Source organism: Heptranchias perlo, chromosome 4, assembly GCF_035084215.1.
Source record: "Heptranchias perlo isolate sHepPer1 chromosome 4, sHepPer1.hap1, whole genome shotgun sequence".
Classification (NCBI taxonomy): Eukaryota; Metazoa; Chordata; class Chondrichthyes; order Hexanchiformes; family Hexanchidae; genus Heptranchias; species Heptranchias perlo.
This window is the reverse complement of record NC_090328.1, coordinates 85,443,394-85,471,163: the sequence shown is the minus strand read 5'-3', so window position 1 is coordinate 85,471,163 and position 27,770 is coordinate 85,443,394. Positions and strand designations below refer to the sequence as shown.

Here is a 27,770-nt window from a genome sequence, read left to right as displayed (position 1 = left end):
CTGTATATAAACTTCATCCATAAGACCAAGAGGATGCTGCTAATTTCCAAGATTTTCTACAGATTTGTTCGCAAGGCTGATTTTAACATGGGTAATAACGCTGAATCATCCCTTCAAACAAAATCTTTTTAAATGTCATGTGCTGTCATTTTCTGGGTAGAGTCGACTGGTAGTTGATCCTCGAAAGCCTAGTTTACATGGAGTTGAGAGTAATGTTCTCAGTCAACTACAATAAATATAGGGGCGTGGGGGGTGGGGGAAGAGATTTCCTCTGTGTGCAGTAAAATCATGAACCCATTCTCCACAAATCTTGAACTAGTAAAACAGGAAAACTCATTATTCTAGTTGTTTATATGTTGTCAAATTCTGAAAGAAAGGCTATTTCTAGGATTTCCAAATAAGGGCTGAATATAAAGTCACAAAATATGTACTTAGAAACTTATTTAATGAATCAAGTACTCTCAACACATAAAGAGCTCAATTCTGAACACAGGACCAAGCAATCATTTGCTCATGTAGTATTATCAAGAACTGCAAAAACACAGATTAAGTCGAACATAGACCTATTTGTCTTTGAAGCAAAAAAGTTTATCGAGTATACCTCTTCCGTCGGCTGTGATACCGATCCCGCTGCTACACAGAGCCTGGAATTCAGCTGTAAAACCAGAGCAAGAAGATGGTTAATAACCCTGAACTTGGAAAGCTAGTAATCCTCAGAATAACACCAGCTTACCTGATAATAAAATTGCTGATAAAGAAGTTTCCAAACATGCTCATGCTGATAATAGAAAAAAATACAGAAATGCAAATGCCACTATAAACATCACATCACTATTTGTGGTTTGTAGTTTAAATGTGGAATAAATGGAGATTCCGCTAGATACAATAGTCACAAAATGGGCAGATCCAGCTCATAACACATGAGCAATAAAGTCGGGTCTGCACAATGGACAACTGCTAAATATTTTTATACTGTATAAATAGATGGAAATAAATATAAATTATGGCTTTTGAAAAACTTAAACAGTAGGTCCAAAATTAGAACACAAGTGATGTTATTACAAGTGGTCATTCTTCATGTTTACACAGGGGTAAGCGGCATTACTGGCAAGCCTCATTCTGTCTTCATTCTCACAAGCACATCATTCCAGTGCACGGGGACCAGGGCTATAACTAGATAGTATATCCACATTACAACAGTGACTACACTTCATTGGCTGTAAAGCACTTTGGAACCTCCTAGGGTTGTGAAAGGTGCTATATAAATGCAAGTTCTTTCTTTTCTTTCTTAGTAATCAATAGAGTTCCCCTCTTCAGCCCAGTGATACTGAAGTCAGTTGTAGCATTCCCCCTGCTGCCCCAGGTGAGGTCAGCTAACAGAGTGCTCAAGGACCAATCCCTGGTGAATCAATATCACTGCAAGCACTGAGTTGACTGGGAAACAGGCACTCTTATATACAAGATTAACAGTGGGACACAGGCATTTCCTGAAAGACCCATGTTCAACTTTCATTTAGTGTTTAATTAGCACAAGTTTGGTAGAAACCAAAGAAACTAAAATCATGAAGGGTTTTGATAGACTAAATAAGGAAAAACTTTTCCCAGTGGCAGAAGGGTCAGTAACCAAAGGACACAGATTTACGGTAATTGGCAAAAGAACCAGAGGCGACATGAGGAAATATTTTTTTACACAGCGAGTTGTTATGATCTGGAACGCCTGAAAGGGTGCTGGAAGCAGATTCAATAGTGACTTTCGAAAGAGAATTGGATAAATACTTGAAGGGGAAAAAATTCAGGGCTATGGGGAAAGAGCAGACGAGTGGGACTAATTGGATAGCTCTTTCAAAGAGCCGGCACAGGCACGATGGGTTGAATGGCCTCCTTCTGTGTTGTATCATTCTATGATTCTATGAAATATTTCTAAACAGACCCTCAGGCGAAAATTAGATTGGGTCTCAGGCACTTCCAGAATTTGGTGAATAATCTGTTGAATGCTTTTTTTTTGCTACTGAGAGAACATATTGCCACTGTTGGGTGGAGGAACTCTTTTTTTAAAAATGAATTCAGAGTATGTGGAGGGAAATACATTTGCAAAGTTTTATGATCGTCTAATAAAATATGTTAAAGTTGCTGAGATGACAAGCCAGTGTTTGTTGACTAAAGGTAAGACAGACATAGGGGGTGTAACTGGTCTTGGGCAGTCACGCGAAACAGTCGATAGTGAATTGGCAGCCCGTTTTACATCTGCCTGATTTTCTTTCCCATTGAAATCAATGGAAACGAAAATGGGGCAGGGTGTAAAACGGATTGCTGATTTGAGCTACCACCCAAGACCAATTTCACTCCCATAGTGATGATTCCCAGAAGGGCAAAGCCTGAAGGGAATGGACGCTCTGAGAATATCTCAGAGTTAAGCTTGTTGAAAACCCTGTAAAGGCCTGGGAAGCTGTTCAAGGCAGCAAATTACAATTCACAGAGAAACAGCAGGAGCAGGCACCATTATATTATAATCCCTAGTCCTTCTGATACAGGAGTTTTATAAATTAGTTATTAATCAGTTGATTACAACCATTTTCTGGAATGCCTCAGAAATCAGGAAACTTAGACAAAATGGATGGAAATTAATAAGCTTTGCATGAGGTATTACAAAGAAATTGTAAAGGGTATTTGCACTTATCTCTTTAAGATATTTCTCTCAACTTCGGGGCTTCTTTAAGTGATGTGTAATGTTGTGTTTGGGTATGGTGTAAGGATTGCAGCACTTTGTGCCCTTGTGCCTTAAAGCCGATGTTTAATCTTGAACGGAGGCCCAACCAGTTCCCATCCAACACTGCCCTCCTCCGCCTGGCTAAACTTGTTCTCACGTTGAACAACTTCTCCTTTCACTCCACTCACTTCCTCCAAATAAAAGGTGTCGCTATGGGAACCTGAATGAGTCCCAGCTATGCCTGCCTTTTTGTGGAATTCCTTGTTCCAGTCCTACTCAGGTCCTCTCCCTCACCTCTTTTTCCGGTACATTGATGACTGCATCAGTGCTGCCTCTTGCTCTCGCCCCGAACTGGAAAATTTCATCAACTTTGCTTCCAATTTCCACCTTCCCTGGTCCATCTCCGACTCTTCTCTTCCCTTCCTCGACTTCTCTATATCCATTTCTGGGGGTAGGCTATCAACCAATATTTATTACAAGCTACCTTGATTAAACTTCCTCCCACCCCGTTTCCTGTAAGGACTCTATTCCCTTCTCCCAGTTTCTCCGTCTCTGTCGCATCTGGTCTGACGATGCCACCTTCCACACCAGTGCTTCCGATATGTCTTCCTTTTTCCTCAACCGAGGATTCCCCTCCACTGTAGTCGACAGGATCCTCGACTGTGTCGATTCTATTTCCCGCATTTCTGCCCTCACCCCTTCCCTTCCCTCCCAGAAACATGATAAGGGTCCCCCTTGTCCTCACCTTCGACCCCACCAGCCTCTACATTCAACGGATCACCCTCCGCCATCTCCAGCGTGATGCCACCAACAAACACATCTTCTCATCCCCTCCCCTTTCAGCATTCCGAAGGGACCGCCTTCTCCGCGACATCCTAGTCTACTCTTCCATCACCCCCCACACCTGCTCCCCTCCCCACAGCACCTTTCCCGTGCAAGTGCAGGAGATGCAACACCTGCCCCTTCACCTCCTCCCTTTTCACCATCCAGGGCCCCGAACACTCTTTCCAGGTGAAACAGCGGTGCACTTGTAATTCTTTCAATTTAGTATACTGTATTCGCTGCTCACAATGTGGTCTCCACTACACTGGCTAGACCAAACGCAGATTGGATGATCACTTTGCTGAACACCTCCACTCTGTCTGCAAGCATGACTCTGACCTGCCGGTCGCTTGCCATTTTAATTCTCTGTCCCACTCCCACTCTGACCTCTCTGTTCTCGGCATCTTACACTGTTCCAATGAAGCTCAACGTAAGCTTGAGGAACAGCACCTCATCTTTTGTTTAGGCACTTTACAACCTTCTGGACTCAACATTGATTTCAATAACTTCAGATCATAACGACTGCTCACATTTTTTCGGACAGCAAGTGCTGGTAATGGTTCTGCTGTTACCATTTACAGCTCCTCTAGACCGATTTCTTGTTTCTTAAATTGTCCCATTACCACCCTCCTTGCCTTGCACCATCATCCCTTTTGTCATTTAATCACTCTTGCCCTCTAACCTATCATAGACCTTCCCTTTTGTTCTTTCCTCCCTTCCCCCCCACCTTCCCTGACTCTGTACTTGCTTAAAAACTTTAACTCTTTAACATCTTCCAGTTCTGACAAAAGGTCTTCGACCTGAAACGTTAACTCTGTTTCTTTCTCCACAGATGCTGCCTCACTCGCTGAGCTTTTCCAGCATTTTCTGTTTTTATTTCAGATTTCCAGCATATTTTGCTTTTGATTTAATATTCTATGTCTATTAAAACCCTTTCTGGATATATTCACAGATGTTTGAATTAGGCATGATTGCATTTCTTCCACCTTTGCAAACCTTCCTGCTTTGGTATCCTGAGAAAATGAAAATGTACCTGAGTTTTTCGCTGGGCAAGGCTGGCATGGCTCTCCAAACCCATTATCTGGACTTGCACAGCAGCACTTTGATTTTGTCACTGCCCCAGGGAATGGGCGGACACACAGTCCTTTCTTAATTCCTCCATAGCATGTGCTGCGCATGTGGGTGTCTAAAACGATAAAAGAAAACAGACAATAAAGAACCATTCACGGACCTCAGATGCTGTTCACAATGTCTGGAATTTGAGTCAGGAAAGTTTTTTTTTTAAGTTAAAAATGTTTATCCAAGCCTTGTTTAATGCGTTAGTCGTCAAGATACAAATATTGCATTGGAGACGGCGACCGTCTGAGCAGTGTCAGAAGGACAAATGAGTGGCCTCAAACACACAGCACTTGTGTAAATATGGTATCGGAAACACAAATACTTTCCTGAGCTATCATTCACTGTTCTGTCTCTGATATTATAGTGAAAACATTGTTGACCTTACAGTATTAATAAATCTCCAGACTCCGAGTCTTCCACAACTGCTGATCACTTAAACAGAACAGAACTTTTCAGTTACCATTTTCTTCTTGTTTGCTTTTGGCTTTTAAAAATAAAATCGAGCTCACAGAATATTTGTGGAACAGTGTGGAAAATGTTATCATGATGTGGAGATGCCGGTGATGGACTGGGGTGGACAAATGTATGGAATCTTGCAACACCAGGTTATAGTCCAACAGTTTTATTTGAAAATTCGCCACTGATACTGTGAAGTACTGAAATGCATGCTGAGAACCCCCTACATAAAGTGCCCCTTTTTATAAACTGAAAGCAAGCAGTGAAAGCAAGCAGTGGATTTTAATGGATTTATTTTTACAATTTGTGTAAAACATTATAGGTCAAGCAGTGTGATTAGAAACAAGACTTTAACTAATTCACAATAGAGTAAAACATTCTAATGGGAGAATGTTAAACCACAAATGACAGCTCCTGAAATCTCCTCTGAGAGTTTAACCTTTGGTACCTATTAGAAAACTGGTTCAACTTCTACAGTTCTATATGACATTTTGGGGAAAATTAAGGCATCCTCCAAATATTCCTGCAATCCTTGTGAAGTGTTGCTACATTCCCAGCAGATCCTCTCATTTTATGTGTTGTGTTTGTTTTCAGGCATCACAATGTCAAGTAAGAAGTTCCTGGAAATAAACGCTCTTCCACTGAATGCTGACAATAGTGCTGGAATATCGAAGGGGGCAATAGACAGAGAGTGCGTGCACAGTGGCTTTTTGTAACACATGTCGATCTGGGCAGTCTGAAAAGGCTTTATTTCAACATTAACAGTTTTGCTAAAGGTTCCACTCCTGAGACAGTTCAGAACAATTGCTCATTATTAAATTGCAGTGGACTTGATCCACCTGCCTGTTACCATCTTTCATATTATCAGCAGTACAAAAGGTAGATCTGTTTTCAGGAATTTGATGACAAAGGTCCTCTAATTCTCCTTATATGCCTAAATGCACACGTTAATCTGCAGTTGAATGAAGCACAAGTTGACCCACAGTTTATAAAATCCTATGTGTTTTGGGCACCATCCAGCATGCATCATAGTGACCCGCACTGATATGATTACATGACAATACACAAGAAAATTAATGACAGTTTACAAGATTCTGTAGTTTTCATTACTGATTTAGAATTGGAGTTCAATGACCAGTTTTAAGCTTGCTGCTATTAATTATAGGACACTAAGATAAGCAGTCCATAAACAATCCATAATTCATTTTCCACAATTTATCTATGATTATGGTTTTACAAATAAGGAAAATATTCAGAATGTAAGAAGCTTCAATTGGCATACAGCAAACTGCTCTAGCTCTTTAATTTCATTACTTCAGTTCTGTTTTTTTTCCCCATGAATGCATGGATCTGATTATATTCGCATAGTCTAAGACCTGCCAAAGCCTAAATACAAGGGATTTCTAAAATGTTTCTGAAGCAATTTGAATTCTCAGAATATCTGAATCATGAAGAGTTCCAGCATCTTATGAAAGAATGAATTTAGAATGACAGGCAGATGTATCATGATTGCTCTTCCTCAGGTCGCTATCTGGAATTATAAGGTCTCTCTTACCGACACAAACCCGCCCATCCACACCAACAGCAAGGCCTGGGGTGCACTCACACCTGAACGAGCCTTCAGTGTTGATGCAACGACCATTCATACAGATTCCTGGTGTCTGGCATTCATCAGTGTCTGAAAGTGAAGCACACAACGTCATCACACCCTCAATATCATTATTTCAGCTGACACAACAATTACAATATGATGACAGCTGTTCTCTTATCTTTTGTCAAAAAGATTTTCTTAGTCAACTCCAATATGTTTTATTATGTCTTAGTTAAACAGCCCTTTTTTTTAAAGAAAGCCAGGCTCATTAAGCTCTCATACTGAAATCCATAACTATTGAAAGCACACCCCACACACATTATAAAGTTATCAGTTAAAACACTGCACTGGTTACATGTTGCCTTACTATTAATAAGACATTCAGCTATTGCATTACTTTTGTTTACACCCTTTCTCATTATAGGGTGTTCATTAATAACATTCTGTTATACATCCACTCTCATTATAAAGCTCCCAACTTCAAGATGATCTTTATAAGGCTCCTGGAGATTAACTTTTGACTTTTCAAGTTAATTTTATACTATATTACAAGACATTCATTATATTATATTACAGGTCATTCATAATAACACACAATCATTATATCAGATGTTTAGTTCCTAAAGACTGCTATATTGAAGGTGGTATTTATAATTTAAATGTCAGTATTTGTATTATCTTTATTGTAAAAGTTGTTCATTTTATTTGTATCTTCGTTAATCTTTAAAGGGGTGTTATTAAATAGTATAAAGTACCTTTGCCATGTTTACTACAATGTGGTAGCAGCTACTCTGCTTTTATTATTTTTATCTTCCAGTTTTAATTAAAAAATATAAAGTTAAAGACTATAAAAATTCCTAGGTGTTGCAGATGCGGCATCTGCTGCAGTACAAACTTTTCCTTGGTGATGCAGTTACTGGAATAGCTATTTCAGGGATTGATAATACTGAAAATTTCCAAAGAAGACAACATTAATTCCTTTCGTGTTCCATTTACTTGAAGAGCAAATTAAATAGCAAATTACACTTAAATTTATCCCCAATAATTCCCCAAGGAAATAACACCTTAAATTTATCCCCAATAATTCATGCATTATTCATAAAGCTCTAATAGTATAATTCATCCATTGTCTTCAAATAAATGAACATGTACACTTTCATGGCCAAGCTTTGTGGGGGAAATTGTTTTTGGCTTGGCACAGCAGCTTGAATGTTGTCTGTGTCAGTGCTACATACTTTGGTGTCAGGCACTGAATCAAACTGAGCTTGTTCCACACCTTGCACCTAAGGTGATCGGTGGCCCTTCTTTCGTTTAATTCTCCCTTTTCAAGCTTGAGCAAATAGGACTTGTCTCAGCACAAAATACACCAACATTTGGTCCAGTGACGTGGCAGCTTTTTCACTCTGGCGAAGTCAAATTTTTGGGGCAAATGGTGTGACATCATCTTATGGAAGCAGTCTCATATTACTTTAGCTTCATGCAGCCGTCAGTATAACTACAACTGGATGAAGGAAACTTGAAAATCTTTCCCACTGGATGCCCCACGAATTAAAAAAAAATTTTTTTAGTTATTAGCGTTAGCAAAAAGCCGATGTGCCAAAAGTCAACAGGATGGCAACCTGGCCAGGATATTCCTGCAGCTAATCTGCCACTGACCCTGGCAGACTTTTCTGGGTTACTGCTCTTGCCACTAAAGGCATATTTTGAACATCTACCAGTACGGGAAGGTAACAAAAAGCAACAGTGGGTGCCCCCCTTTCTAAGCAACATGCATATTGTGGCCCATTAGCCCCCTTTATAAGGGGGGTTGAAAAAATCTTTGGGGCTTCAAGCCAAGTCCCAGGCCTGGGCTCCCAGGTGGGCTTCACCTCCATCAGCTAGCAGGCCAGAATACCTCTTCTCACTGGGCGCATCAGCCTGCCAGCAGAGTCTCAGCTTGGGAACTCCCTTCCCCAGACCATGTTCGCTCTGATGCGAGTGACCTTACAGCCTTGGTCCAAACATGGACAAAAGAGCTGAATTCCAGAGGTGAGGTGAGAATGACTGCCCTTGACATCAAGGCAGCATTTGACCGAGTATGGCACCAAGGAGCCCTAGTAAAATTGAAGACAATGGGAATCAGGGGGAAAACTCTCCAGTGGCTGGAGTCATACCTAGCCCAAAGGAAGATGGTAGTGGTCGTTGGAGGTCAATCTTCTCAGCCCCAGGACATTGCTGCAGGAGTTCCTCAGAGCAGTGTCCTAGGCCCAACCATCTTCAGCTGCTTCATCAATGACCTTCCCGCCATTATAAAGTCAGAAATGGGGATGTTCGCTGATGATTGCACAGTGTTCCGTTCCATTCGCAACCCCTCAGATAATGAAACAGTCCGTGCCTGCATGCCGCAAGACCTGGACAGCATCCAGACTTGGGCTGATAAGTGGCAAGTAACATTCGCGCCAGACAAGTGCCAGGCAATGACTATCTCCAACAAGAGAGTGTCTAACCACCTCCCCTTGACATTCAACAGCATTACCATCGCCGAATCCCCCACCATCAACGTCCTGGGGGTCACCATTGACCAGAAACTTAACTGGACCAGCCACATAAGTACTGGGCTACAAGAGCAGGTCAGAGGCTGGGTATTCTACAGTGAGTGACTCACCTCCAGACTCCCCAAAGCCATTCCACCATCCACAAGGCACAAGTCAGGAGTGTGATGGAATACTCTCCACTTGCCTGGATGAGTGCAGCTCCAACAACACTCAAGAAGCTCGACACCATCCAGGACAAAGCAGCCCGCTTGATTGGCACCCCATCCACCACCATAAACATTCACTCCCTTCACCACCGGCGCACTGTGGCTGCAGTGTGTACCATCCACAGGATGCACTGCAGCAACTCGCCAAGGCTTCTTCGACAGCACCTCCCAAACCCGCGACCTCTACCATCTAGAAGAGCAAGAGCAGCAGGCACATGGGAGCAACACCACCTGCACGTTCCCCTCCAAGTCACACACCATCCTGACTTGGAAATATATTGCCGTTATTTCATCGTCGCTGGGTCAAAATCCTGGAAATCCCTTCCTAACAGCACTGTGGGAGAACCTTCACCACACGGACTGCAGCGGTTCAAGATGACGGCTCACCACCACCTTCTCAAGGGCAATTAGGGATGGTCAATAAATGCTAGCCTAGCCAGTGACGCCCACATCCCATGAATGAATAAAAAAAAAAATTCCATTCCAAACAGGCCCCTTGGAAACTGCTGAGGATGGCCAGCACCAGGCATATCCAGATCCTAGCCTAAATTCCAGCTTTTCTGCCATATACCTGCCAGACTTACGGCAGGAGTGCACCGCGAGGGCCATGGAACTTTGTCCCCAGAGTGCCCTGCAAATGTTTACCAGCATTAACAATTTAAGAGGCATTTGGACACCTGACTAGACAGCGATGCAGAGCTTGCAGTATAACTCAGTGCTGCTGGCTCACAATGCTCCAAAGTAAGTAATGGACATAAACCTAAATTAAGACCGTGCCCTGTTGCTCTAACACATAAAAGTTTTAGGCATTTTAAAGACAAATAAATATCAGGTTCCTATTCCTGGTGAAACAAGGACACAGGTGACCTTCTTTGATTTTTTCCAACCTTATTTAAGAATCTAAACGTGAAGATCAGACATTATTTTAGACTTACTTTCAGGCAGTAATTTAAGCTATACACAAACAAGAGAACAGCCACTGGCAACACTGCCACCACAAAACCATCTGATCTATCTGGAACAGAAAATGCTAGCTGGTACTGGGCATTAACAAATTTGCTCTCAAATGCTAGCACAAAAACATGAGCTACACTTTTTTTTATTTGTTCATGGGATGTGGGCGTCGCTGGCATTTATTGCCCAGCCCTAATTGCCCTTGAGAAGGTGGTGGTGAGCCGCCTTCTTGAACCGCTGCAGTCCGTGTGGTGACGGTTCTCCCACAGTGCTGTTAGGAAGGGAGTTCCAGGATTTTGACCCAGCAACGATGAAGGAACGGCGATATATTTCCAAGTCAGGATGGTATGTGACTTGGAGGGTAGTGCTAGCAGCAAGGTTTTTCCCCTAATGAGTCTATGAACTTGATTTTTAAAAAAATGACTGGAAGTTTCCACTAGCTTTTAAGAAGATTGTGATGTTCTGAGTATGTGTTTTCCAGTGTGGATATGACTGTGTGGGAGTGAAATTCAACTTTAGCGAAGACGCAAAATGGGCAGTAGCGGATCAACTGCCTGTTATACATCCCGCTCGATTTTCCTTTCCATTGAAGGCTGGGTATATAACGGGTAACTGATTCGCTACAGCTCGTTTTGTAACCCGCCAAAATTGAATTTCATTCCCCCGTATCTCAGAAATAATCTCATTAATAGAAAACTGCAGCAACTCAGTTTTATTTCATTCCGACACATACCGATGCAGTATCGCCCATTGGGTGCCAGCACAAAGCCAGGCTTGCAGATGCACTTGAAGCTTCCATCTTCGTTGATGCACATGCCATTCAGGCACATGTTGGTGGTTGCACACTCATCGTGGTCTGTAGAAAGTGAAAAGCAATCATTAGTCCTGGACAGCATTTGATTACAGCACAGTGATTAATTAGTTTAAGCTTCATTCCTGTTAAATCAATAAGCACAATTCTCAAGTCTCCCACAAAACACAGGTAACATTTGTCATTATTACCCTCCCTCCAACCCAAGGAGACAAATGTAATTTATTAAATAAGCTGTGGCATATTTTAATGCAAGAGATGATTATGAAGTAACTATAATGAATATGTGGTAATCATTAAAATATTGTCAGTAACACTAACATTTTGAAATTATTTTGTTGACAGCTCAGGATTAGAGTGCATTAGAGCACTAATTTGCTTTCCTATGATAGCAAGAGAAACAGGTTTGATCCTCTGCTGATAATCTCAGCTAGGTTGCTTGGGGGAGATATCCACCAAACGACAAAGAGAATGGAGGGGGCATTGTTGGGGGAACATTGTTGTCTGACCACTGTTACATACCTCTTGGTGACCCACTTACAGCAACACTGACAGATATCTGGCACATATATCCCACCTGTTCACTCAGGTGCAGGGAGACCAGAGTTAAAATAGGATTTATACAATGAGAAAAAAAATTATTCCCAAGCAAATTGCAATTTTTCTTATTTATACACAAGTGGAATATTAGACCTCCCACTCACTCTATTTGATCAAAACAGACCATGTTAAACATCAGCATCCTGTCCAACCCCACACACTATACACAACCAAGATCATCCATTTCTACCTGTGCATTGCCTGCCCCAATCCCTCTGTTGCTGAAATTTTATTTTTGCTCTTGGGATGAGGGCAGCACTATCAAAGCCATATTTTTATTGCTAATTCCTAGTTGACCTGAGAAGGTGGTGGTAGCACTCTCTTTGAACTGATGAAGTTTTGTGCTGATGATGCTCCCACAATAGGTAGGAAATTCCAGAATTTTGATCTAGTGATGATGAAGGAACAGTGGTATGTGTCTAAATCAGATAGTATATGACCTGTAGGGAACTTAGAGGTGATTGTGTTCCCATGATCTTGCTGCTTTTACCCTTCGTGGTGCTGGAGCCCATAGAGCAGGGAGGTGCTTTTGAAGTAAGCTTAATGAGTTGCTGCAGTCCGCCCTGCACATACTATATACTATAGCCACAGTGTGCCTGTGGTGGTAGGAGCGAGTATTGAGTTCAGTGGCAGGTGTGTCGATCAAGTAAATTTGTCTGTCCTGGAAGGTGTTACATTTCTTGAATGTTGTTATGGCTGCAGCCTTCAAGGCGAGTGAAGAGTATTCCATCACACTTCTACCTTGAACCTTGTAGATGGTAGAGAGGCTTGAACATAAGAACATAAGAATTAGCAGCAGGAGTAGGCCATACGGCCCCTCGAGCCTGCTCCGCCATTCAATCAGATCATGGCTGATCTTCAACCTCAACTCTACTTTCCTGCCCGATCCCCATATCCTTTGATTCCCCTAGAGTCCAAAAATCTAACTCAGCCTTGAATATACTCAATGATTCAGCATCCATAACCCCCTGGGATAGAGAATTCCAAGGATTCACAACCCTGTGAGTGAAGAAATTTCTCCTCATCTCAATCCTAAATGGCCGACCCCTTATCCTGAGACCATGCCCCCTAGTTCTAGACTCTCCAGCCAGGGGAAACAATCTCTCAGCATTTCCCGTGTCAAGCCCTCTCCTAATCCTATATGTTTCAATGAGATCACTTCTCATTCTTCTAAACTCCAGAGAGTATAGGCCCATTCTACTCAATCTCTCTTCATAGGACAACTTTCTCATCCAAGGAATCAATCCAGTGAACCTTTGTTGCACCACCTCCAAGGCAAGTGTATCCTTCCTTAGATAAGGAGACCAAAACTGTACACAGTACTCCAGGTGTGGTCTCACCAAAGCTCTGTACAATTGTAGTAAGACTGCTTTACTCTTGTACTTCAACCCCCTTGCAATAAAGGCCAACATGCCATTTGCCTTCCTAATTGCTTGCTGTATCTGCATTGCTAACTTTTTGTGTTTCTTGTACGAGGACACCCAAATCTCTCTGAACACCAACATTTAATAGTTTCTCACCATTTAAAAAATATTCTGCTCTTCTGATCAAAGTAAATAACCTCACATTTCCCCACATTATACTCCATCTGCCACCTTCTTGCCCATTCACTTAACCTGTCTATATCCCTTTGCAGACTCTTTGGGCACGATTTTAAAAGGGCTGCGGGATAGCAGTGGGGGGGGGGGGGGGCGTGAATGGGCGTGCGGGGAACCCGAATAATAAAAGAATACCGTTCCCCATGCGATCGCAACTTAACTGGTGACCATTAAACGTGTTTCCGGGTTTGGCATCCAAAAGTTGTACAGTGGGCAGACTGCGCACCCGCATGACCTGCTGTCAGCTGGAGTGTCTAGATTTAAAGGGCCATTGTTCCAATGGATTTTGCTGAAGCAAGGAGCAAGGAGACACAATGGAGCAGCACAGGGGCAAGGCAGCTCCAAGATTCAGAGACGCCTCACTTGAGGTGCTGCTGGCCAGGGTGAGGAGGAGGAGGGAACTATTTTACCCGGCCGACAGGAGGAAACGCCCTGCCTTTGTCACCAAGAAGACCTGGCTCGAGGTGCAGACGAGCAACATATCCCGTACTGGGATCCAGCGCAGGAAGATTTTCAATGACCTAACTAGGTCAGCAAAAGTGAGTACACTTACTGATTCTCTTGCATTCACCATCACCACCACCCCCCCCCCCCCCCCCCATCTCACATCATTCTGCACTGCCAAGGCTACTCCATCACAACACTCCTCACACCCACTTAAGGCTCATCCTCAACTTACCTGCACTTCTGAGCACTTGCTCACCTCCCCATTTGTGACCCCACCACTACCACTCACTTCAATCCTGATCCAATGAGATGTCTCTGTCTCATACTAACCCTCTGATGCACTTATTTCATGGTCAGCCTTACCAAAAGCAATGCATTCATCGGCTGACCACTTCACTCTCACTCACTCGCACGTCTGCACTTTCTCCCCTTGTAGGAGGAGAGCGCAAACTGCACGCGAGAGGACAAGGACTCGAGGGGCCACAACAAATAGTTGTCCTCACAGAGGCGGAGGACCTGATGATCAGCTGCACCCTAGAGTGCCTGTCTGTTGGGGACGCCGAGACTGGCACCCCACAAACGCCTGGTGACACAACTTTAACATTCATCACACACAACATGAATTGATGAAAACAATGCTTGGCATGTTGAACATCTCACTATGCTCATCGCAATACGATGATGCTTAATATTGCCTTCTGTTCTTTTACAGGCCCTTCAACGACCGCAGTGACAGGAGAGAGCGATTCCTCAGAGGAGCTCCTGGCCTCTGAGGGCGCACCGTCACACTTAGCGAGCCATCCACCAGAGCAGAAACTCACACCTCAGTGAGTCCTAGTAATCAATTAGTTGGGTTGGCACCTGGAGACTCACACAAGTGAGCACAAGCAGACACTGGTGGCAGGGGCAGCTGTGGAGAGTCTGCGTCGGTGGGCGCACTCCTCTCCAGGCTCTGCTCAGCTGGACGCAGATGCTAAACCCCAGAGGCCATCCTTTAAAAGGAGAATGATCGAGGGACAGTAGCACATTTGTGAGGTACTGGAACAGGTGCCACGCACACTCTCCACAATAGTTCAGAGGATGGAGGAGTCCAACACCTGCATTGGTGGAATGGTGGCACAGGTACATGAGGGAATCTCTGAGATAGTGTCGCAGGTAAGTGTGGAAATATCTGCGATAGTGTCGCAGGTAAGTGTGGAAATATCTGAGATAGTGTCGCAGGTAAGTGCAGGAATGTCTGTGATGGAGAGAAAGCTAGCTTCCGTTAAGCTTCAAGCACGGATCACAAATGGGTCCACTCAGGCCCTGACAATGGCCATTTGGACTCAGGGTGAACAACATTCTGCCGCCTTAAGCAGGCAGACAGAAACTTTACAACTGGGCTTACAAGGCATCACACATGTCCTCCAAACAGTTCTCAAGTAGGGTGGTAGGAGTTATGTGGGCTTGGCCCAGGAGAGGGATGATGGTGAAAGGCGACATGGAAGTGGGGACATCAGTCCAAGCGCTCCCATGTCTCACCCGTTGCCCCCCTCTCAACTAGTACCCGCAATCTGCCTCCCCTCCAGGTGGCCGAGTCAGTCCCTGCACAGGTGAGGTGGACAGTCTTTGGCGGGGCCCTCAGGGGCTCCAAAACCCAAAGGGCATAGGCCGAAAGCATCTAAGCAATCATGGCATGAGCATGAGCATGAGCAACCTGCCACTACCTCTGCTGCAGCCACAGGGGATAAACCACGTAGAAGTAGGAGGAAGAGAAAGGCTAAGGATTTGTGATCATGAAGGGTAAGCACAAGGGTGTTTGACAGAATGTCATGTTTCTCAATTATATTTGGTTTTTGATAAAATCACATTAAATGTTATCATTCTCTCCATTACTGCCACATCTTGCCCATTCTTGACTGCCTTTTGTGATAACGCCCTTTCACGTGCTTCATCATGAACAGCGAGATTTGATGCCACCCAGTGGGTAACTTTACAGTGGGTGTATGTGTGTTACAGGACTGTTTTGTGCAGGGGTGGGGGTGGGGTGGTGTTGGCGCTGCTCTTTCCAGGTGGTCTGAGGATTGGACTATTCTCACTTTTTGATCTCCTTATGGGAAGTGTTCACATGTTTGTGACTCCCTGGCCTCATGAGCAGCCAGGTGAGCCACTGATGTGCCGATGGATTCCTCCTCTTCCTGCTCCTCCTCAATGTTCATGGCAGTGGATGCTGGACGAGGGAATGGGACCTCATCAACCGGTAGCCCTCTCTTTTGCGCCATGTTGTGCAGGATACAACACACTAGGTCAGCATCTGTTTCTCTACATATTTCTATTTTTGAAGCACCTTGGGACATTTTTTATGTTAAAGTTGCTATACAAATGCAAGCTGTTGTTGCTTTTGATATTATAATAGAGCAATTCCTATATATAGCACAGCTGGCATAATGGCGAGAGATGGTAGCACATTGCAACCTACTTAAGTGGGCTGGAGGCAGCGAAAATATTTTTGATTATTTCCACACCTTCTATATCACAGCAAGTTACTCACTTATCATTTAAGTTTTCTCTGCCTTTCAACTTAAATATTGAACAAAGCCTCCCTGTGAAATAATGATATTTACTTCAACTCTTAAGTTGTGTTTGACTGGAGGATGTTGCTTTGGAAGGAAAGTGTCTCTTATCCCAAACATTTACTTCAAGTTCAACTGAAGAACAAGTTTTTCTTACCAACACAATTCTTTCCATCTGGAGTCAGTTCGAACCCAGCATTACAAATACACTGGAAGCTTCCATCTGTATTCACACAACGACCATTTTTACAAAGAAGTCCATTATGAATACACTCATCAATATCTGAAAATAAAAACAGACAGTAGATGATAAGACAGAAATAGAGAGGTATAACTGTATGCAGCTCCTAGAAAATACTTCAGCATGCACTAGCTTACCACAGCAATAAACTCCCCAAAATTGAAAGCGGTATGAATTGCTCAGCCTACTAATGTCTCTTACTAATAAGAGATAGGAGCTGGAGTAGGCCATTTGGCCCTTCGAACCTGTTCCGCCATTCAATGAGATCATGGCTGATCTGATTCTGGCCTCAACTCCACTTTCCTGTCTGTTCCCCATATCCTTTGACTCCCTTGCTGATCAAAAATTTGTCTAACTCAATCTTGAATATATTCAATGCCTCAACCTCCACTGCACTTTGGGGCAAAGAATTCCAAAGGTTCACAACCTTCAGAGAAGAAATTTCTCCTCATCTCCGTCTTAAATAGGCCATCCCTTATTCTGAGACTATGCCCCCTAGTTCTAGATTCCCCTATGAGGGGAAACATACTCTCAACATTTATCCTGTTAAGCCCCCTCAGAATCTTATATGTTTCAATAAGATCTCCTCTCATTCTTCTAAACTCCAGTGAATATAGGCCCAAACTGCTCAATCTTTCCTCATAAGAAAACCCTTGTGAACCTTCTCTGAACCGCCTCCAATGCAAGTATATCCTTCCTTAAATAAGGGGACCAAAACTGTACGCAGTACTCCAGGTGTGGTCTCACCAGCACCCCATACAGCTGTAGCAAGACCTCCCTGCTTTTATACTCCATCCCCTTTGAAATAAAGGCCAATATTCCATTTGCCTTCCGGATTACCTGCTGCACCTGTATGTTAACTTTTTGTGTTTCATATACGAGGACTCCCAAATCCCTCCGTTCCACAGCATTCTGTAGTCTTTCTCCATTTATATATTTTGCTTTTTTATTCTTCCGATCAAAGTGGATGACTTCACATTTCTCCACATTATACTCCATCTGCCAATTTTTTGTGCATTTGCTTAACCTATCTATATCCCTTTGCAGGCACCTTGTGTCCTCCTCACAACTTATTTTTCCACCTATCTTTATCATCAGCGAATTTGGCCACAGTACACTCACTTCCTTCATCCAAGGCATTGATATAGATTGTAAATGGTTGAGGCTCCAGCACTGATCCCTGCAGCACCCCACTAGTTATAGATTGCCATTCTGAAAATGACTCTTTTATCCGGACTCTCTGTTTTCTGTTAGTTAGCCAATACTCTACCCATGCTAATATATTACCCCCAACACCATGAGCCCTTACCTTGTGCAGTAACCTTTTATGTGGTACCTTATCGAATGCCTTTTGGAAATCCAAATACACTACATCTACTGGTTCCCCTTTATTCACCCTGCTCGTTACTTCCTCAAAGAACTCTAATAAATTTGTCAAACACAATTTCCCTTTCACAAAACCATGTTGACTCTCCTTGATTTTATTTTGAGCCTCCAAATGTCCTGCTACTACTTCCTTAATAATCGATTCGAGCATTTTCCCAATGACAGATGCTAGGCTAATTGGCCTATAGTTACCTGCTTTCTGTCTCCCTCCTTTCTTGAATAGAAGCGTTACATTTGCGGTTTTCCAATCTGCTGGGACCTTTCTAGAATCTAGTGAATTTTGGAAGATTACAGCCAATGCATCCACTATCTCCATAGCCACTTCTCTTAAGACCCTTGGATGCAAGCCATCGAGTCCAGGGGACTTGTCAGCCTGCAGACCCATTAGTTTGCCTAGTACTTTTTCTCGAGTGATAGTGATTGTTTTTAGATCTCCCTCCCCTTTGCCCCTTGATTATCTACTATTATTGGTATGCTTTTAGTGTCTTCTACTGTGAAGACAGATACAAAATATCTGTTCAATGCCTCTGCCATTTCCTTGTTTTCCATTATTATTTCCCCAGTCTCATCCTCTAAGGGACCTATACTTACTTTAGCTACTCTCTTCCTTTTCATATACTTGTAAAAGCTCTTTCTGTCAGTTTTTATATTTCTTGCTGGTTTACTCTCATAATCTATTTTCTCTCTATTTTTTTTTAGTTCTCCTTTGCTGGTTTCTAAAGTTTTCCCAATCTTCGAGCTTACCACTAATCTTTGCCATGTTGTATGCCTTTTCTTTTAACTTGATACCATCCTTAACTTCCTTAGTTAGCTATGGTTGGTATACCCTTCTCGTGGAGTCTTTCCTCCTTACTGGAATATATTTTTGTTGAGAGTCATAAAATATCTTTTTAAATATCTGCCACTGCTTATCCACCGTCATACCATCTAATCTGTTTCCCTAGTCCACTTTAGCCAACTCTGTCCTCATGCCATTGTAATTGCCCTTATTTAAGTTTAATATAGTAGTTTCAAATCCAAGATCCTCACTCTCAAACTGGATGTGAAATTCTATCATATTACGATCACTATTTCCTAAGGGATCCTTTACCTTTGAGGTCATTAGTTAATTCTGTCTCATTACCCATTACCAGATCTAAAATGACTTGTTTCCTGGTTGGTTCCATAATGTATTGTTCTAAGAAACAGTCCTGAATACACTCTATGAACTTACCCTCAGGCTACTTTTGCCAATTTGATTTGTCCAATCTATATGAAAGTTAAAATCGCTCATGATTATTGCATTACCTTTCTTACAAGCCCCCATTATTTCTTGATTTATATTTTGACCTACAGTGTAGCTACTGTTAGGGGGCCTATAGACTACTCCCACCAGTGATTTCTTACCCTTGCTATTTCTTACCTCCACCCAAATTGATTCTATATCTTGATCTTATGAGCCAAAATCATTTCTCACTATTGTACTAATTTCATCCTTTATTAAAAGAGCTACCCCATCACCTTTTCCTTTCTTCCCATCCTTCCAAAATGTCAGATACCCCTAAATAGTCAGTTCCGAACCTTGGTCACCTTGCAACCATGTCTCTGTAATGGCAATGAGATCATACCCATTTGTTTCTATTTGTGCCATCAATTCATCTACTTTATTACGAATGACTACCTCTATGGCTTCCTTTAACAACACAGACACAGTGCGTTACCAACGGGCCTTTACTGAAACCATAAATGAGGATAACAGCAGACTCCTCTGTTGTGTACCTTATACTGTGTAATTAGATAAATATATGGGCCTCAAATTCTGCACTTCTGCAAGACATGTCTTAGGTATTGCTTCTGGAAGGGGGAATGGGACAGGACCTGGCTCTGCCAGGCTTCTGTCATGCGGAAAGGAGGTCTGGAAATTCCGGTAGGCAGATTAACTGCCAGCTCCACCTCTCCATATCAAGAGCGGAGGTTGTTGGGGGAGTTTCTGAGTTTATCCAGGAAACTCCACCCATTATGCCTCCTCATAGGCCCAATGGAACCTAAGCCCACTGAGTGCAGGTGTATAGTCCATTATGGGCCCAAGATAAGTCCCAGGATGCAGGAGGAGATCAAATACCTTGCAGGGATAGCCTAATAACTCTTTTGGGAGATGTTGAGCTGGGGCCGCTCCATGACTTGGAGGCCTTTCCCAGGCCACATCTGCTGTGTCTAAATGGTAGGGAGCTGCTCCGACATTCCGGGCCCAAGCTGAGGCATTCACCAACGATGTGCATTCCCTGACCATGCTAATGACCTGATCCCCACAATTTGGCACTAGGTTAGAGTTCTTCCTTTTGGTGGCCGTTGGCTCCACTCCACCACACCGTCACCGGTGGAATAGGCCTATTGGCATTTCAGCCCCATGTAATTTTAGTTGGACCAGACAGGAAAATGTTCTTTTATCTTCCTTCATTTCTCCACAGTCTGCTGGCTCATCACCTATTCCTAGGTTGTACCCCATTGACTGTGATGTCTTGCTGACTGCACCCTTTTCTCCAGCTATTAGATTCCAATACCTTCCCCATACCCCACTTGAAACCACTGCTCAACATAAAACTGTCAAAATGCCATGCTTGGATTTTAAAAGTCTGAAGAGTGTAGAGGAAGGAAAAGACCGAAAGAAGCAACGGAAATAATGAAATAGAATAGGAAACTGTAGCCAGATTTCAAAAATGGGAATATAGGTTGGGGGGGGGGTGTAGGACGGTCTACTTGGAGAGACAAGTTCCTAGAAGCACTGACTAGCATCGATAAAATAGAGATAGGCAAGAAAAAGTTGCAATAGAGAGAAGGAAATTGGAAGCTGGAGGTGAGACAGTGATTGTCCATCACCTCAGAATTCCTGTATTCTGTGCAGAAGGACTAGTGAAGTACCAGAAGACGGCCCCTGCCATCCCTCTCAGGTATGGGATCACTACTCAGAAGTCTTTAATAGATTTGGCCTTTATAGTTAAGAATTGATGAGGGGAAATAAATATTTGGCAAGAAAAAGGAAACTTAGTTTCTTGGAGGCAGCTTTATCAATGAAGAGATGTGGAAGTTCATTTGAGATCAAAAATGAAGAGGGTGACCTCACACTTCTCCACATTGAACTCCATCTGCCATAGTTTTGCCCACTCACATAGTCTGTCTATATCTCTTTGTAACTATCTGTTCCCATATACACAACTTACTGTGCCTTCTAGCTTAGGAGAATCAATTAACTGCCCAAGTCACAAGGTTACCTCTAATTCAGTGTGCTTTCATTTTTGCTAATAATTTCTTGTGCAAAAACTTAAATCAGGAATATTACTTTAAATTAAATTGAGACAGTAAAACAAGGGGCAAGGGACAGAATCGATTTGGTTAGAGTTAAGAAACAATAGAGTCTCCATTACACTACTGGGTGTATTCTATAGGCCACCAACAAGTGGGAAGGATACAGAGGAGCAAATTTGCAGGAAAATTACAGAGAGGTGCAAGAACTATAGAATAGTTATAATGGGGGACTTCAACTATCCTAATATAGACTGGGATAGTAATAGTGTAAAGGACAAAGAGGGGGAGGAATTTCTGAAGTGTGTTCAGGAGACCTTTCTTGATCAGTATGTTTCCGACCCAACGAGGAAGGAGGCATTGCTGGATCTGGTTCTAGGGAATGAGGTGGGTCAAGTGGAGCAAGTGTCATTGGGGGAACATTTAGGGAACAGTGATCATAGTATCATAAGGTTTAGATTAGTTATGGAATAGGACAAGGAGCAATCTAGAGTAGAAATACTTAATTGGAGGAGAGCCAATTTCAGTGGGTTGAGAATAGATCTGGCCTGGGTAAATTAGAATCAAAGATTGGCAGGCAAAATTGTAATCGAACAACGGGCGGTCTTTAAAGAGGAGATGATTCTGGTACAGTCTAGATACATTCCCGTGAGGGGGAAAGGTAGGGCAACCAAGGCCAAAGCTCCCTGGAGAGCAAGATGAAGAAGAAAAAGGGGGGCGTATGACAGATATCAGGTCGATAATACAAGAGAGAACAAGGCTGAGGACAGAGGAGAAGTGAGAAAGGAAATAAGAGGGGCAAAGAGAGAGTATGAGAATAGATTGGCGGCTAACACAAAAGGGAATCCAAAAGTCTTCTATCGGCATATAAATAGTAAACGGATAGTAAGAGGTGGGGTGGGGCCGATTAGGGACCAAAAAGGAGATCTATGCATGGAGGTAGAGGGCATGGCCAAGGTACTAAATGAGTACATTGGCATCTGTCTTTACCAAGGAAGAAGATGCTGCCAAAGTCACAGAAAAAGAGGAAGTAGTTGAGATACTGGATGGGCTAAAAATTGATAAAGTGGAGATACTAGAAAGGCTAGCTGTACTTGAAGAAGATAAGGCACCTGGTCCGGATGGGATGCATCCTAGGTTGCTTAAGGAAGTAAGAGTAGAAATTGCAGAGGTGCTGGCCACAATCTTACAATCCTCCTTAGATATTGTAAAAAGTCGGATAGCCAGGTGGTGAAGGATAGAATCCTAGAGCCTGGTCTTCAGTTGCTTCCAAGCCTTTATTCACAGAGATCACCCTTACACATCGTGCCCCCCTAGATAAGCTTCCTCCTACAAATGGATACGAGAGTCCCCAATTGATATCCACCAAGTGAATGCAGTTAACACTGATTGATATAAACCACATGGATACAATTAAAAGATATGGGGGTGTTGCCAGAGCACTGGAGAATTGGAAATTACACCCTTGTTCAAAAAAGTGTGTAAGGATAAACTTGGCAACTACAGACCAGTCAGTTTAACCTCAGTGGTGGGGAAGCTTTTAGAAACGATAATCTGGGACAAAATTAATAGTCACTCGGGTGAGTGTGGATTAATAAAGGAAATCCAGCATGGATTTGTTAAAGGAAAATCATGTTTAATTAACGTGATTGAGTTTTTTGATGAGGTTCCAGAGAGGGTTGATGAGGCCAATGCGGTTGATGTTGTGTATATGGACTTTCAAAAGGCGTTTGATAAAGTGCCACACAATAGGCTTGTCAGCAAAATTGAAGCCCATGGAATAAAAGGGGCAGTGGTAGCATGGATACGAAGTTGGCTAAGTGTCAGGAAACAGAGAGTAATGGTGAATGGTTATTTTTCGGACTGGAGGAAGGTATGCAGTGCTGTTCCCCCGGGGTCGGTACTAGGACCACTGCTTTATTTGATATATATTAATGACTTGGGCTGGGGTGTACTGGGCATAATTTTAAAATATGCGGATGACACAAAATTTGGAAGTGTAGTAAACAGTGAGGAGGATAGTAATAGACTTCAATAGGACGTAGACAGGCTGGTGGGATGGGCGGACACATGGCAGATGAAATTTAATGCAGAGAAGATTTTGGCAGGAAGAATGAGAAGAAGCAAGATAAACTAAATGGTACAATTCTAAATAGGTTGCAGGAATAGAGAGACCTGGGGGTACATGTGCATAAATCTTTGAAGGTGGCAGGACAGGTTGAGAAAGCAGTTAAAAAAGCATATGGGATCCTGGGCTTTATAAATAGAGGCATAGAGTACAAAAGCAAGGAAGTTATGTTGAACCTTTATAAATCACTGGTTCGGCCACAAATGGAGTATTATGTCCAATTCTGAGCACCGCACTTTAGGAATGATGTGAAGGCCTTAGAAATGGTGCAGAAAAGATTTACTAGACTGGTTCCAGGGATGAGGGACTTCAGTTATGTGGACAGACTAGAGATGCTGGGGTTGTTCTCCTTAGAGCAGAGAAGGTTGAGAGGAGATTTGATAGAATTCATGATGGTTTTAGATAAAACATGAAGGGTTTAGATAAAGTAAATAAAAAGAAACTGTTCCCTTTGGCGGAAGAGTCGAGAACCAGAGGACAGAGATTTAAGGTGATTGGCAAAAGAACCAAAGGCGACATGAGGAAAAATGTTTTACGCAGTGATTAGTTATGATCTGGAATGCGGTGCCTGAAAGGGCGGTGGAAGCAGATTCAATCGTAGCTTTCAAAAATAAATTGGATAAATACTTGAAGGAAAAAATTGCAGGGCTATGGGGAAAAAATGGGGGAATGGGGCTAACTGGATTGCTCTTACAAAGAGTGCCGGCATAGGCTTGATGGGTCGAATGGCCTCCTTCTGTGCTGTAACCATTCTATAATTCTATGATTCTACACACAGATCCAAGCAAGTGGAAGGTAAATTTGGAACTGATGTCAGGAAATTCTTCTTGACACAAAGGGGGAGATTTGCATCTCCCCCACCCTGGCAATAAAGATGAAAATTATCCCCATGGAGTGATCATATTTTAAGATGCTGAAATGGGGAGACTTTAAAATCTTTCCACTGATGCTGTGCCTCTCAAACATATCCTGGGTCCATTCCGTCTCCACAACTGTCTCTAAACAGGGACACTGACTCGTGGATGCTCCAAAATGACTCCACCCTGTCGACAAGTCAACTTCATCCCACCACAGGTCCTCAGACTTTAACTTTGGACTCTCTCATATTTTCTCCTCCATGTCTTCTGTTTATGACCAGAACATATCTAGGGGTACAGTAGCATAGTGGTTATGTTACTGGACTAATAATCCAGAGTCATGAGTTCAAATCCCGCCACGGCAGCCGGGGAATTTAAATTCAATTAATAAAATCTGGAATTAAAATACTAGTATAAGTAATTATGGCCATGAAACTACCGGATTGTTGTAAAAACCCAACTGGTTCACTAATCTCCTTTAGGGAAGGAAACCTGCCGTCCTTACCCGGTCTGGCCTATATGTGACTCCAGACCCACAGCAATGTGGTTGATTCTTAATTGCCTTCTGAAATGGCCTAGCAAGCCACTCAGTTGTAAAATCTCGCTAAAAAAAGTCACAATAAGAATAAAACTGGACAGACCACCCGGCATCGGACCACTAGGCACCGGACACGACAAAGGCAAACCAAGCCGAGTCGACCCTGCAAAGTCCGCCTCACCAACATCTGGGGACTTGAGCCAAAATTGGGAGAGCTGTCCCACAGACTAGTCAAGCAACAGCCTGACATAGCCATACTCACAGAATCATACCTTTCAGCCAACGTCCCAGACTCTTCCATCACCATCCCTGGGTATGTCAATGACCTTCCCTCCATCATAAGGTCAAAAATGGGGATGTTCACTAATGATTGCACAGTGTTCAGTTCCATTCGCAACCCCTTGGATAATGAAACAGTCCGTGCCCGCATGCAGCAAGACCTGGACAACATCCAGGCTTGGGCTCATAAGTGGCAAGTAATATTCACGCCAGATAAGTGCCAGGCAATGACCATCTCCAACAAGAGAGGGTCTAACCACCTCCCCTTGACATTCAACGGCATTACCATCGCCGAATCCTCCACCATCAACATCCTGGGGGTCACCATTGACCAGAAACTTAACTGGACCAGCCATATAAATACTGTGGCTACAAGAGCAGGTCAGAGGCTGGGTATTCTGTGGCGAGTGACTCACCTCCTGACTCCTCAAAGCCTTTCCATCATCTACAAGGCACAAGTCAGGAGTGTGATGGAATACTCTCCACTTGCCTGGATGAGTGCAGCTCCAACAACACTCAGGAAGCTCGACACCATCCAGGACAAAGCAGCCCGCTTGATTGGCACCCCATCCACCACCCTAAACATTCACTCCCTTCACCTCCGGCGCACAGTGTCTGCAGTGTGTCCCATTCACAGGATGCACTGCAGCAACTCGCCAAGGCTTCTTCGACAGCACCTCCCAAACCAGCGACCGCTACCACCTAGAAGGACAACAACAGCAGGTACATGGGAACAACATCAACTGCACATTCCCCTCCAAGTCACACACTATCCCGACTGGGAAATATATTGCCGTTCCTTTATCGTCGCCGGGTCAAAATCCTGGAACTCCCTTCCTAACAGCACTGTGGGAGAACCTTCGCCACACGGACTGCAGCGGTTCAAGAAGGCGGCCCACCACCACCTTCTCAAGGGCAATTAGGGATGGTCAATAAATGCTGGCCTCGCCAGCGACGCCCACATCCCATGAACAAATAAAAAAAATCTCTGCTGTGCATATGTGATCTGAATTCCCTGTGTCTATATGTGTGTGCATTTTGGCTGGTGTTCTGGACTCAAGCCCATTAATTATATTTCTTTTTTTTTCCGAGCCCGCTCTTGGGCCTTCTCTCCTGTCACTCAATCATGCCACAGTTTATTTCTGCCCTCTCAGGTACTTTGCCTCCCCATCCCCTACCATAACCCATCACTGGTTCTCTGCCTTCTGACTCTCCTGCCACCGCTCAAGGCTTGAATCCCCCTTGAATAAGCCTTGACTACACTCTGTGCCTCTCTTGACATCCTCTAAATGGCTCATTGAGGCACCCATCTTGGCTCCTTACAAACAACAACCAAAACTGCACCATCCTCCTCTCTCACTTAACTTCTCACCCATTGAGAGCTAACCTTGCTAACCATTTTGAAAACAACAATGGTTCACAATTTCTTTTTACAGACAGCAAGTATTAGTACAAAACATGGTGGTGCTTCAACAAATATAGAAAGAACAGAAATGAATGGACAGCAATCTGATAACCTTGGGTGACCCTTGGGATCTCTTCATGACCTCCACCCCCCCAACACCGCCACCCTGCACCCCCCTCACCCACACAAACACTATCTCCCTATGATCCAGGGACTCCAGTTTGCAAACCTAAGGTTAGACACTGGCCTCAGGATGTGGAAAATAGAAATGACAAAACTGCTGCAGTAGGGAGCACAGTTTGGTAAGTTGAGCTTGTTGTTGGGGTAATGCAGAGGAATCTCCACCTTACATCCAATGCACGCTGTACCTGATCTGCAGGTGCCCAACCCAGAAGTCGCAGACAGGACAGGGCAGAAGGAGTTTCACATTGCGTCTTTATAACTGTGTTTATAAAGACAAACACAACAACATTAAGGCTCTGAAATTACACTGTGATACTAGCATACAAATACTTAAAGCATTTGTCTGAATTTGCATTTTCTGCTTTTTTAGCAAAGAGGTAAACCCACTTATTTGAACCAGACTAACGTTGTCACTAAAACAGCTGAGAGAGGAATTTCAGATGTACACATTAAGTGATCATAGAATCATAGAAAGGTTACAGCATGGAAGGAGGCCGTTCGGCCCATCGAGTCCGCGCCTGCTCTAAGCAAGAGCAATCCAGCTAGTCCCACTCCCCCGTCCTATCCCCGTAGCCCTGCAATTTTTTTTCCTTTCAAGTACTTATCCAGTTCCCTTTTGAAGGCCAAGATTGAATCTGCCTCCACCACCCCATCAGACAGTGTATTCCAGATCCTAACCCACACCTAAATTGCATTGCCTAAGTGATGTTGACTGATGTATGCGGGTAATAACTTCCTATCCTCTATAGGAAAAAAACTAGTCGTAGAAATGTACAAAATACTTCAAAATATGAAATAAGGCTGGGGGAATATTGCAATTTTGATGGGTGTCTCTAATTCTTGAAAATGATGGAAAGATTATGCAATTTCACAGTTCTGTACTTCAAGATTTTGACAAGGTGAGGTGAGAGTGACTGCCCTTGACATCAAGGCAGCATTTGACCAAGTGTGGCACCAAGGAGCCCTAGTCAAATTGAAGTCAATAGGAATCAGGGGGAAAACTCTCCAGTGGCTGGAGTCATACCTAGCACAAAGGAAGATGGTAGTGGTTGTTGGAGGCCAGTCATCTCAGCCCCA

The 27,770-nt window shown here is 43.3% G+C and overlaps 1 protein-coding gene across 1 annotated transcript in view; it reads right to left on the bottom strand.

Annotated features, from left to right (window-relative positions):
- Positions 1 to 27,770, bottom strand: part of LOC137321079 (fibrillin-2) — a 394,436-nt gene that overhangs the window by 173,598 nt on the left and 193,068 nt on the right. Inside the window, exons 13-17 of the mRNA XM_067983259.1 lie at positions 16,555 to 16,680; positions 11,123 to 11,245; positions 6,660 to 6,782; positions 4,563 to 4,715; positions 602 to 655 (exon numbers count right to left, since the gene is read on the bottom strand). Of these exons, the coding sequence (XP_067839360.1) occupies positions 602 to 655; positions 4,563 to 4,715; positions 6,660 to 6,782; positions 11,123 to 11,245; positions 16,555 to 16,680 (579 nt within the window). The remainder of the gene's footprint in view (positions 1 to 601; positions 656 to 4,562; positions 4,716 to 6,659; positions 6,783 to 11,122; positions 11,246 to 16,554; positions 16,681 to 27,770) is intronic.